This window comes from Oryzias latipes, chromosome 14 (assembly GCF_002234675.1).
Source record: "Oryzias latipes chromosome 14, ASM223467v1".
NCBI lineage: Eukaryota > Metazoa > Chordata > Actinopteri > Beloniformes > Adrianichthyidae > Oryzias > Oryzias latipes.
In genome coordinates, this window is record NC_019872.2 from 21,228,433 (window position 1) to 21,241,498 (window position 13,066).

The 13,066-nt window shown below is 38.4% G+C and overlaps 4 protein-coding genes across 5 annotated transcripts; all 4 read right to left on the reverse strand.

Moving 5' to 3' along the window:
* Positions 1-490: 490 nt before the first annotated feature.
* On the reverse strand, positions 491-1,925 carry LOC105355654 (histone H1-like). 2 transcript variants are annotated; one of them, XM_023962288.1, is made up of 2 exons: positions 1,190-1,925; positions 491-715 (listed from the first exon to the last, which is right to left on the reverse strand). In XM_023962288.1, the coding sequence occupies exon 1, from the start codon at positions 1,880-1,882 to the stop codon at positions 1,289-1,291; it is 594 nt and encodes a 197-aa protein (XP_023818056.1). In that variant the 5' UTR covers positions 1,883-1,925; the 3' UTR covers positions 491-715; positions 1,190-1,288. The 2 variants fall into 2 exon arrangements, with proteins under 2 accessions (XP_023818056.1, XP_023818055.1); XM_023962287.1 differs by having other exon boundaries at positions 491-720.
* Positions 1,926-3,742: 1,817 nt separating this feature from the next.
* On the reverse strand, positions 3,743-8,180 carry LOC101170117. Its single transcript, XM_023962791.1, has 3 exons — positions 7,829-8,180; positions 5,818-6,040; positions 3,743-4,701 (listed from the first exon to the last, which is right to left on the reverse strand). Exons 1-3 carry the CDS (start codon positions 8,135-8,137, stop codon positions 4,244-4,246), a joined length of 990 nt encoding a protein of 329 aa, XP_023818559.1. The 5' UTR covers positions 8,138-8,180; the 3' UTR covers positions 3,743-4,243.
* LOC101170364 (histone H4) lies at positions 5,138-6,155 on the reverse strand. Its single transcript, XM_004076617.4, has one exon. It carries the CDS (start codon positions 6,122-6,124, stop codon positions 5,813-5,815), a length of 312 nt encoding a protein of 103 aa, XP_004076665.1. The 5' UTR covers positions 6,125-6,155; the 3' UTR covers positions 5,138-5,812.
* Positions 8,181-8,729: 549 nt separating the features above from the next.
* Positions 8,730-9,147, reverse strand: LOC101171516 (histone H2B 1/2). The gene has a single exon (XM_011483755.3). The coding sequence runs from the start codon at positions 9,121-9,123 to the stop codon at positions 8,749-8,751; it is 375 nt and encodes a 124-aa protein (XP_011482057.1). The 5' UTR covers positions 9,124-9,147; the 3' UTR covers positions 8,730-8,748.
* Between the last annotated feature and the right edge of the window lie 3,919 nt (positions 9,148-13,066).

The window sequence follows — 13,066 nt, forward strand, 5'->3', positions numbered from 1 at the left end:
CATCTTAAGAAAGTCGCATTGATTATTCAAAGTCATCATGTAACCACTTTCTCTACTAATTTCTGGGTTTATTAAAAACAGAGGGACAGGCACAAAGCTCCCCCTGCTGACCAGATATAGAGTTGGCGTAAAAAAAAACGTTTTCTTCCTCCAGTGGGAAATTCCCTCTTTGTACGGCAAGAAATACAAACAGTATAAAAAGTACAAATACACAATATGTCAAGTTAAATAACATTAAATATATATTAATATCTATCTATATATATATATATATTGATATATTGATATATGATAGAGGTGTGTGTGTGTGTGGGGGGGGGGGGGGGGGCGCTGAATGATAGTGAAGCTGAATTGGTCCATCACTGAGATTTTCTCCGGGGCTGACAGGGCGTCATGCAGTCGATGGGACTGGTGGTCCTGCATGGATGTTAGTGTAGTCAGGAATGTCGAGGGACATTCAAAGACAGGACTTGAATGTGAAGCTTCCTCCTTTCCGTCTGTGATGCTTCTGCTCCAGCAGGGCGGCTGATGCCACAGCAGTTTCCTATGTCAGTGTCGTCACCTACTAACTTCCATATAAAAGTCTTCATCTTGGATTATTCATTGCATTGCATCCAGCTGAACTTTGCTTATCATAAACGTCATTCTTATGTTCCGCCTGTGAACGCTGTCCTTTCATAATAATAATAAAACATTCTTTTCATGGCCTTCAAAGCTGCTCTACAAAAGAAACAAGCAGACACAACAGATAACATGGTCAGATAGTGCGGGCAACGATTAATAAAACTGTCTAGAAAGGCTAAAAACGGTCATAAGAAATGGGAACAGCGGACTCGACCGGATCCGCGTTGATTCTGATTGGCCAACTATGAGGGGCGGAGCTCACTTCAGTTTAGTTCATTGGTCAGATTTTAAATTGAAAGACCGGGAAAGATTCTGACTGTCACGCCGATAAAGAAAAATCAAAGCTGTTAACTAAATATTTACACTAGTATTAGAAAACATTACAAGGATAGATCTGCCCCGAAAATCTGCTACTCATTCTTACCAAATATTAAAAAATTTGTTAAGTACTGAAGCCCACCTGAAGATGTGCAGAACTAGTTATGTGCAAGTCGGTTGTATGCAACTGCCGACAAAGTTAAGTTATGAACTATGTTTATTATTTTTTCTTGCTGGGTGTAGATACCTGTAGGTACGAGAGGAAAATCATGGAGGAAAGCCCTGAGTGGGTTGGTGGCTCTTAAAAGAGCCTTTGGTGCGGTTAACGCTGGACGAAGCGGTGGATCTACTTCTTCGCCTTCTTCGCTGCAGGTTTCTTGGCGGTGGTCTTCTTGACTGCGGGCTTCTTGGCGGCCTTTGGCTTCTTCGCAGCGGGCTTCTTGGGGCTCTTCTTGACCACTTTCTTGGCCGCTGCCTTCTTAGCCGGGGCTTTCTTCGGGGACTTCTTGGCGGCGGGTTTCTTCGCTGCGGGCTTCTTGGCCGCGACGGTCTTCTTGGCGGCGGGTTTCTTCGCTTTAGCGGGAGCCTTCTTCTTCACCACCTTCTTCTCTGGTTTGGCGGGTTTAGTCTCCTTGGCGAGCTTGAAAGATCCGGATGCTCCGGTGCCCTTGGTCTGGCTGAGGGTTCCCTTTGTAACCAGCTTGGTGACGGCGGTGTTGATGCGTTTGTTAGCCTTGGTCACATCCACGCCTTTCCCAGCCAGGACTTTCTTGAGCGCCGCCAGGGACATGCCCTTGCGCTCCTTGGACTCCGTTACGGCGGATACAAGGAGCTTGGAGATGCTGGGTCCATCCTTTTTGGGCCGGGCTGCGGCCTTCTTCTTCTTCGGGGATTTTGCAGGGGCTTTCGCCGGTGCTGCTGCTGGAGCTTCCTCTGCCATCTCTGCGTGTGTCTCGGTGTTCAACTGAACGTATCCACACTAAGTGCAGGAGGCGGACTATATAACACACATGAGAACCGTGGAGAAACAACACTCCCAGCTCCTGTGCTGCTTCCTCAAACGCGAGCTCACTTGTGTTTTCTCCACGATCGTTTTCTGACAAAAACCTTCAAAAATCAACATTTTTTAACACAAAAGTTACACAAAACTGAAGAAAAGTCTTTTTTCTCCCAACTGAGGCTGCATTTTAGCCTCATAACATGTTTTGTTTAAGCCAGGAGGTTTCAAACCTCTCGGAAACGTCCTGATTTCTTTCGGCGACCAGCAGGTTTTCGCCACATTTTGTGTCTTAAAACACCAAAAAGCGAATTATTTAAAATTCAGACGTGGTTACATTGACAGAAGACACATTTGCGGACAGAATCACGGTGAAACTGCTGCAGTGATTTTCTTAGTTTAGTTTTTATAGTCCGCTGTTTGCTGGGAGCAAACACACAGACGCTAACGGTGAAAAACACAGTCAGTCTGCGATGGATCTGCTTGAATCAAGTTCCTGCTTCCAGCAAATGTGGGAAAAGACAAAAATATGTCAAGATACTTTGATAAGACATATCTTAAGAGGTTTAAAATTTTAAAAGCAGGTTACATTTTTACAAGGAAATAAGACTAGCACATTGGAATATTTGCTAAATTCATTTTCTATTACTTTTTTTCAGCTACATTTCACATTTTGTGAAGCATAAATACCTTAACTTTTTAAAAATAATTTTATTTAATATTTTCCCCTTCATAATTCGCTATTTATAAAGAAGGAATTGTGTCACTGGAATAATAAGAGAAATTCATGTTTCTGATCTGTTTTAGAGAGTTTGAAGGAAAGTTAAAGTTTGATTTACTTACTTAATACTTGGCATATTTGTTTCTAAAATATCTCTAGGGTCTTAATGTAAAATAATGGGAAATTGAGGTATAAAGTTTTACTGAGCAACATCAGTAAAAGAGGTATAGGAGTAACCATAACATTAATTGGAGGGAAAGTAAATTTTAAGCATTGTAATGCAGAAATTAGATCCAAAGTAATCAAAAACATTATTGATAAATTAATTCTAGAAAACAAAAGGAGTGCTGCCTGGCTCATCTCATTCAACGAACACATAGTTAAGTGGAGCTGTTTTGTTGAGACTTACATCTGTCCAATGACCTGTAATGAAGATGAAACTCTTTATCAACTTCTGATTTATAGGACAAAAGAAATTGAACCAAAATGAACAATGTTGGTTTTAATGTACATGTGAATCCTTGTGTAATGTACGGATTTTTCAAAGAGAAACTCTGGTCGATTGTGAGTTTAATTATTACACATATTTGAAAGACAAGATCTAAAGTCATCATGAACCCAGAAAAGATCCACAGCGACTCTGTATCTTATTTGTAAACCTTGACAGACTTATGTTGGCAAAGGTCGACAGCTTTTTGGGGCGCAAAACGTCTGCAGCCTTCAGCTTTGTTCATAAAAATAGTTTGGATGTGTTGCGGCTGTGTAATACGTAAAAAACAGATGTTTTGCCTAGGATAGCACAAGGGATAAATGGGAAAATATGTCACACATCATGCTACAGACGTTTGCACCAAATTTTTTGCAATAAGACAGCTGTGACTGCTACATCACAAGTCACTGACGGCTGTAGTAAATGAAGCAAATGACTGAACTTTTTTATGGTGAGTCTTATAGTGGTAAATTCTTTGAACAGTGCGACCTGTTGATATACAAAAGGCAGGTTTTGCATTCATCTCTGAGTAAAGAATAATCTGTCAGTTCTGCACTGTCAACTTTTCTTTATGACTTGGTTTTTTTTTTTATAGCATCTGATGGAAATTCATGTTGGACACGTAATATGTGCATTGAGCACATACTTATACTGATGGCCTAGAATTTGGCATCAATGTGATGTGAATGGGGGTCTTGTGGAATAGATCAATTTCCACTTAGTATCTATGCCAAGTCTTACTGTAATTCATGGGGACAGTGCAGTTCTAGAATGAGAAAGACAAGCTTCTTCAGAGCCTATGGTCCAACTATTAGTTTAGGTTGTTTAGAGCCAAGACACAGGAATATATACACTGTTTAAGTTTTCAATTGCCAACTTATCAATACACTACACCCCCACCCAGATAGAAATGAAGTATTGTGGCTAGTTGTAATTGCATGTTTATACTTCATGGGTTTTTTGCTACATTAAGTATTCATATATGATAGTTACTTCATAAAAATGTTGTATAGCTTTGTAGGAATAAAAGCTCTGAATTAATTTAGTGGCTCTTAAAAGAGCCGTTGGTTTGTAGTCAGATGATCAGGTGAGACTAAGCCCTCTCTCCGCGGATGCGGCGGGCCAACTGGATGTCTTTTGGCATGATGGTGACCCTCTTAGCATGGATGGCGCACAGGTTGGTGTCCTCGAACAGACCGACTAGGTAAGCCTCGCTTGCCTCCTGCAGCGCCATGACAGCGGAGCTCTGGAAGCGCAGGTCTGTCTTGAAGTCCTGGGCGATTTCCCTCACCAGCCGCTGGAAGGGCAGTTTGCGGATCAGCAGTTCGGTGGATTTCTGGTAGCGACGGATTTCACGGAGAGCCACTGTGCCGGGCCTGTAGCGGTGAGGCTTCTTCACTCCGCCGGTGGCGGGTGCGCTCTTGCGGGCAGCCTTGGTGGCGAGCTGCTTCCTGGGGGCTTTTCCTCCAGTGGACTTACGAGCAGTCTGCTTGGTTCTGGCCATCGTTGGTGGACAAGCGAGAGTTGTTCGGAATCGAAGAACGAATGATTCTCATCGACAAGCAGTCGCTCTTTAAGCACGCTGCCGGGTTAACGTCGACTTTGATTGGTCAAGAAAAGGGGGATGTACCTTGTGTCATTGGTTGGGTTTCAAACTTCAAATTGAGGCGGGAAACAAAGGTAACGGTTGAAAAAGGGCCAAAGACAGGATAACATTGTTCATTTTTTAACATAACATTTTTATGTGATTACACAGCATTTTTTTTTCTTTTACATCTTTAAAAGACTGATGAATATTCTCCAAGATCCATGCTGCTTTAATCACAATCAAGAAATGTAGTTTGAGGTATAGTGCTGTATTACACTCATGATTTATGGACATGAATTGTATAGATTTTAACTTATTCTACCCAAACAAACGTGTTACATTACTTTGACAGGCATCCAGCTCTGATAAAGTAAAGTGAAATGAAAATCATTTGCTTTGTCTGAACACATTTTATTTATATTTCCAGGCTTTGTTTCTTATGCGATAAAGCCAGTTCATATTTTAAAATTTGTATAATTGACATTTTTATGAAGCGGAAAATATTTTAGTTTACTTAAAATTTGAGGTTTATATATAAATTGACAGAAGTAAAGACATTTGAATGCACACCTGCTCAATATCTAAATACACACATTTATGATTCAGTCAGAACATTTGGAGCCTCAGGTCAATGTCAGAGATACTTGGAGGATTGTGATGGTAAAATAACAAAGTGCTGAAGTTTTGAATTATAAAAATTAAATTAACTTAATACTTCAAGTTATTCCTTTTAATCACTCAGTTTTCCAGTTTGTTCAATCATGCATCTGAAATACCACATCACTACAGATTGAGATGTCATTCATACAAATTGGAGAACTGGGAGACTAACCACTCCCCGTTTGAGCTTTGTTATTCCGCTAGATGTCACCGTTTCAAATAGTCCGTCATTAAATGATGTTTCCTAAGCTTGTGTCAGAAGTATGCTGAAGTAAACATTCACAAACTTGCCTGATTTCACTCGAGTCATTGATTTATCAAAATATAAGATAGATTTCATAAGAGAATAATTGCTCGTCAGTCATGTGGGTGGTCCTGAAAAGGACCATTGTTTTTTGTCGCTGGAGCTGCAGTTTAACCTCCGAATCCGTACAGGGTTCGGCCCTGTCTCTTCAGAGCGTAGACCACGTCCATGGCGGTCACAGTCTTCCTCTTGGCGTGTTCAGTGTACGTGACTGCGTCGCGGATGACGTTCTCCAGAAAGACCTTCAGCACGCCACGAGTCTCTTCGTAGATGAGCCCGGAGATACGCTTGACGCCGCCACGACGTGCCAGGCGGCGGATGGCGGGCTTGGTGATTCCCTGGATGTTATCACGGAGAACTTTGCGATGACGCTTGGCGCCTCCTTTCCCCAGACCTTTGCCGCCCTTGCCTCTTCCGCTCATGTTGATTTGATATCTTAAGTGAGTCCAGAGTACTCTGAAATGGCAGCCGCACTGACACAGCTTATAAATTTGAACAGCGGACGTCAAAGAAGACACCTTACTTGGGTGGAGCCAAATACACAGCACAAACATATTTCTTCTAGAACATTTGACACAGAACAGTAGTAGAATACACCAATTACAAAACTTCACAGTTAACAGTTCTCAATAATAAATTAGGATAAATAGCAGCTGTTGCTCTATAATTAGGGTTGAAAATAGGCTTCCTTTTAGCTGCACTGGAGAACAGACAGATTTAGGAAGGATTGCAGAAACATACAATTTAAGGTTCACGTTTTTGTCTAAATATGTAGTCTCAAACGGTAAATTTGATATCTTATGAGATGGAGGTTTGTCTGTGTTATAGACCTTTCAGTCCAACCAAAATAACACCTCTGGCTTTGTAGAAGAAACCAACATGTCAATTTGATTTGTCTTAAGTAAAGAGTATTGGTTAAAAAGTGAGAAGTGAGCTTAACATCCAGTTGATCCTATCAAAACAAAGGTGAAGTGACAACACTTACACAATTTAGTCAACTATGTATGCTTTCATAAGTATTTTAACTGCAGAAATAGTTCATTCTAACCCATTTTTAGTGCTGTTTTCACATCTCAAGGCTTACAATAACAAGTCTAGAACTACATTTGAGGGGAACAAAGTAATCGGATTTCATTCCAGGTACAAATATTTGTCCCACATTTTCTAGATTGAAATTCCCAGATATTTGAAATTGACCAAATGCCTACAATTTACTGACATATATGTACGTATTAAAAAACTTTGTCTATGTTAGAGGACATGTGGGCTACATCAGTTTCAAGGATTGCAGATAAATTTGCACTTTATAAGTCAAAATGCAGCCCTGACGTTGTTTAATTCATTGCAACATTCTTTAGATTTTAGTCTTTTCTCTTCACATTTTTTGCATTGAAGTTATATAAAATCTAAAACATAAAGCATGAACACTGTTGTTGACACTGTTCCATAAAAACTCATAAGACAACATATGGAAACGTTCAGAAAGAGAAAAAAAAAGTCAAAATTATAATACACTGACAGTTTATCTATTTCTAATGACCACTAATACAAGGAGAAAAACGATGAATGCACACCACAATCGTATAAAATGTCATGTTTGACTTTTACCAAGCAGGATGACACAGGATGTACCTACTTTATGAAAGTAAAATAGAATATAATCTATGTAGACCAAAAACTAACCTTTTTTATCTTAAATAGTACTAGTTCGTATACATACTGTGTAACCGGTTATTCCAAAAGAAGTAAACAGTAAAAAATTGAATCGCATCATGTAATAAGTCATTTGCTCTCACACAAATATGGACGATTTCAAATAATTGCTTCTTAGTTCTAATTTTGGCCATAATCTTTTCAAAATTCTCAACTTAACAGAGTATTATATCTGTCACGTGATGTGTCATTCTACTCTTTAAGTCATGAATGTTTTCTGATGAATAACAACCACTTTTTTGTAATATATAGTATTACATTATATTCATAACCAGTTTTAAAGTTATCGATGATGTATTGACTTGTCTGAATTGTACAGCTTGGACTGGCTGAAGCGGGTCTTTGCTCGTCAGTCATGTGGGTGGTCCTGAAAAGGACCGTTGTTTGTTTTTTGTCGCTGGAGCTGCAGTTTAACCTCCGAATCCGTACAGGGTTCGGCCCTGTCTCTTCAGAGCGTAGACCACGTCCATGGCGGTCACAGTCTTCCTCTTGGCGTGCTCTGTGTACGTGACTGCGTCGCGGATGACGTTCTCCAGAAAGACCTTCAACACGCCGCGAGTCTCCTCGTAGATGAGCCCGGAGATACGCTTGACGCCGCCACGACGAGCCAGGCGACGGATGGCGGGTTTGGTGATGCCTTGGATGTTATCACGGAGAACTTTGCGGTGACGCTTGGCGCCACCTTTCCCCAGACCTTTGCCTCCCTTGCCTCTTCCGCTCATGATGTGTTCTCACTTAGACAAGTCTAACACAAATAACAGACAAACGTGAGAGCCGCTTTTTATTCCTATCCAGCGGACGTCAAAGAAGTTGACTGGGTGGAGCCAAATGCAAATTATCACGAACAGGCTTTAACCGAAACCGAGGAATACAAATTAAGATTTCGTATTCCTATTACAAGAAAACTGTGGTAATGTTTACAAATAAACATTACCAGTTCATTCTCATTTATGAAAGTTTAAATGACAAGTTAAAACTGTAAAAAGGGGAAGTGACTTCGCACGCGCATCAGGACAGTGCACCGTGCTGGTGTATCATTGAAAGTCCCTTTTGTACATTTTATCCCTTATCTGAAATTGACTAATGAAATTTTGTACTTCGTGTAGTTTTGTCACAAGCATCAGTGCTTTATTTCTACGTTTATTGTTCGCTCCCCTTAGCCATCGGGCCCTAATGTTCCTCGTGTTTTACATTTTTAATCTTGGTGAACCGGAGAACTGATTTAACACTCACAAATCAATCCTTACATATTTAAAGTAAGAGGGTAGAGCTCATCAGGAAAAGATGTGGGTGGCCCTTAAAAGGGCCTTTGGGTTTTCGTGGCAGTAGGAGTTTACTTGGAGCTCGTGTACTTGGTAACGGCCTTGGTGCCCTCGGACACGGCGTGCTTAGCCAGCTCGCCGGGCAGTAGGAGGCGCACAGCAGTCTGGATCTCCCTGGAGGTGATGGTGGAGCGCTTGTTGTAGTGAGCTAGACGAGAGGCTTCGGAGGCGATGCGCTCAAAGATGTCGTTCACGAAGGAGTTCATGATGCTCATGGCCTTGGAGGAGATGCCGGTGTCAGGATGGACCTGCTTCAGAACCTTGTAGACGTAGATGGCGTAGCTCTCCTTCCTGGTCTTCCTCTTCTTCTTTCCTCCTTTGCCGGCCGTCTTGGTCACGGCTTTCTTGGAGCCTTTCTTGGGCGCAGACTTGGCGGGTTCGGGCATTTTGAATCAGATGACTGACGCAACCGAGTGATTCAAAGGAGACCAGTCACTGTAATTATACTCGTTCCATGTAAATGTAGCTGTGCAGCCTCTCGACAGTGATTGGCTGAACGCATAGGACATCAGAGAAGTAGAAAGATGTCAGAAAAACATGGAAGTGGATCAGAGGAGTTAGTAAAAGCACAATATATTCTTAAAAAGTTAACTTTCACGTATTTTTAATCATGTATATATAAACTTGATTTAACTTCCAGAGTTTTAACTGCATAAAATCTTTATCTTGTCTCTAATTAACAACCATCTTTAACACAGCTCTCATTTAACCAGCTAACAGTTAACATGCATATCAGGTAATGTTTTTTTTATTTATTTATACAACGAAATAGCCCAGAAGTGACCTCAACAGGATTTACAACAACTGCACAACTTCTCCCGCTTCAGACAGGGGGCAGCTGTTCAGATGGTTGAGGTCTTTTGAGTAAATGTGTTGCAAACGTAAAGAACAACTGTGCATTTTAAACAGAAGTTGGCACACATCTGAATAATTTGAAAAACCAGTATACTTTGCAAAAAGAAGAAAACTTTTGCTTTCATTTTTTTACAAAAGGTAACATAAAATGCTGTGTTCATAGGAAACCTAAATCTAAATTAGTCGTTATAACATTTCATCTCATGTGTTAGGAATTAATGAGGACCAATACTAAGGATGTCTGGAAGGACACAACCCCACATGAGCATTAATGTAAAATTCTCTGCATTTGGTTGGTTAGAAAGGACTGATCCAAAAAAAAAAAAGATCTAAAAAAGAAAGAAAATTTGATTAGTTCTGTGTTGTTAATTATGTGATGTTTAATTTCCAGAAGGTTTCTCACATTGTGCAGAGTAATCACATACTGCAAAGCTTGCATACAGAAGAAATGACGATTCTGTCAATTCAATTTTTTTTATCAGAACAAGTAAAAATATATTATTATGGTGTGAATGTGAAGGTCACAGAGAGATGTATTTTCATTTTTGGTATCTAAATAATATCTAAAATTATTTTTTCAGTTAGTGTTGAAATCCTCTTAAAGTAAAATGTGACGTCAAAAATACTTATTTAAATAATTATATTCACTTTTGTGTTCATAAATTTGTGTTTATTTCTTGTAGACCACTCTTTGTGTACATTTTGTGTAAAGTGATGATATAAGTCACAATTAGGTTCCTTACTTACTTCACAGTTTTATTCTTTCTTTCTTTAATTTCACTCATTTCTTTTTTTGTTGTTGTACTTTATTGTAAAAAACGGAAGTACAATACAAAACACAGTTTACATAGTAAACTTCAAATATGCCAGGGGAGCATACATATTACATGCATTTTACATAAAAACATTGAGGTTTCTACAACTTCCATACAAACATACAGCTTTCGGACTTTTAGAGATGTTAGTTAGATACATTTCAATTTGTTTGATTAACACAGGGAAAAAAATAGAAGATGAAGAAAATGAGCATTTATGAATATAAAATGTGCCAAATAGAATAATATTAAAATTAATTATTAGTTTTTTACTTGAGTCCAAGTTTTTATTGTGAAAGCCAAAAATTATGTTATATTAAAAATTATATATATTCAAATTTCAAAGTGAAGTTGGGGTGAATATGTTTTCTGATAAATTTGTTAACACTTTTTCCAAAAGATTCTAATTTGAGTACAATTCCAAAAAAGATGGTTAATTGTTTCTGGTTGTGTTTTGCAAAAAGTACAGTCAGGATCAATTGTCACGTATCTTAGCATGAACTGATTGGTGAATTATTTTAAAAGAAACTTCTTTCATTTTATTATTTATTAATAGTTTTTGGGTCACACTCCAGCCTTTCCATCCAAATACTATCGGGAACCAAACATCTCCAGTAGGTTTTAGTACATGGTACAGAAATGACATCCCTTTAAAATAACGTACATATTTTTTTGTTGTTGTTCTTGTGGGTAGTAGTAAAGCAGATTTTTCCTGTGGTGGTGTCAGTCGGTTTTTCCAGATAAAGTTAAACAAAATTTGGTCAACAGATTATAGTGTTTGATTGCCCATGTAAAGAGATAATGCAGAGTAAGTGAGTGGAGAGATTCCCTCTGCCATTGACAGCAGTACTCGGCCTTTTAAGCTCAGGTCTCTTTGAAGCCATAAATTAAAACTTTTTCTGGTTTTCTCTATTACAGGACTGAAATTTAAAGAACTTCTCTCTAGTTTGCTTTTGGCGATGGTAATCCCTAGGTATGTTAGACTCTATTTGATGGGAATTTCATATATAGATCCTGTTTTGTCATTTTCGATAGATAGTAATTCACATTTTTTAATGTTAAGATAGTCCAGAGACATTATAAAAAAGCTTTTACAATATTTAGGGCTTAATGAATTTGACTGCTATCTATAAAAAAAATGGTTGTATCATCAGCTAGTTGGCTTATGAGAATCTCTTTGCCAAAGACAGAGATGCCTTTCAAATTATTTATAGTTATGTAATCTGCCAAGGTCTGAGTGGCTAATAAAAATAGATATGGCGAGATGGGGCAACCCTGTCGTATTCCTCATTTAATATTAATGGGGAAAGGTACCATATTTTAGTTTTACTGAGCAGTTAGCATTACTGTATAATAGTTTTATTACATTGCAAAAATAAGAGCCAAAACCGAATTTGTGAAGGCAGCTAAAAATAAACGTGGAATTAATTGAATCAAAAGCTTTATAAAAGTCCAAAAAAAGAATATAACTTTCGTCTATTATTAAATGTGAGCAATCTAACATATCCAGCACAAGCCAGATGTTATTAGAAATGTCTTTTGCGCATGAATCCTGACTGGGTTTCTCCAATTACAGAGTCCAAGACTCATTTAAGTCTGTGAGTAAATACAGAGGCAATCATTTTATAATCCTTATTCAATAAACTGATCGGGCGCCAATATTGAGAGTGTCTTTTTTGGGTTATAGGAGAAGAGTGATCACTCCTTGATTCAGTGTTGGAGGTAGAGTTCCTTGGCTAAGGCTTTCTAAGAAAACCTGCGTTACAAAAGGAGCAATTGAAATACTAAATTGTTTGTAAAATTCCCCAGTTAATGCATCTGGTTTTCACTAATTTCTGTGGAGGGAGAATGTAGAGCTCTATGACTTGATGCGTTCTAATGGAATGCTGTTATCATACATTGAGTTTGTAACTAAATACAAAATTAAGGATTCTAGTAACTGTTATAATAAAGTCTGTAAAGCAATTCCAATGCCTTTACTTAATCCTATTCATAACATACAACAATACAATGCAATCAAACCACAATTTCCAGAACTGACAATTAATGATATTCCCCTAAAAGATAAAAAATACAACAATTAATTAGTAACTCTAACCTTTAAACAAAAAATTCTGCAACAAGATGCAACCTAGAAATCTCCCTAATGGACAAATCTTTTTCTTTATACACAAAGTACCCACTTCCACCTAAAATGAAAGAAAAGCATTTTAAAATAATATCTAAAATTTACCCAGTTGGAGATTTTTTACATAAAAGATTCAAATTTTAATCGAAACCATGCATATTCTGTTTCTTTTGAAACTGGAATGTTAGAACATCTCTTTTACAGTTGAAACCACATAAAAATATTTTGGACTGATATTCACAATTGGTTGTCACTCAAAGTTTTATATATTCCTTTTTTTTTATTTCTTTACCTGGTGTTCTTTTTTTTTATGGAAAATCTGGCCTCGGGGATTTCTGACGTCATCGGTGTTGCTTTTTATTTTATGTAAACATTTCATTCATCTATGTAAATGGAAAGATACATGCCCCTTTTTTAAATTACTGTATTTTTCTGATTATTATAACTGTCTTAAATGCACTCCGAACAAAAAAAGAATGTAGAGTTAATGACGTCAAACGTGTGCGCCGCGTTAACACGCGGTGACGTCTT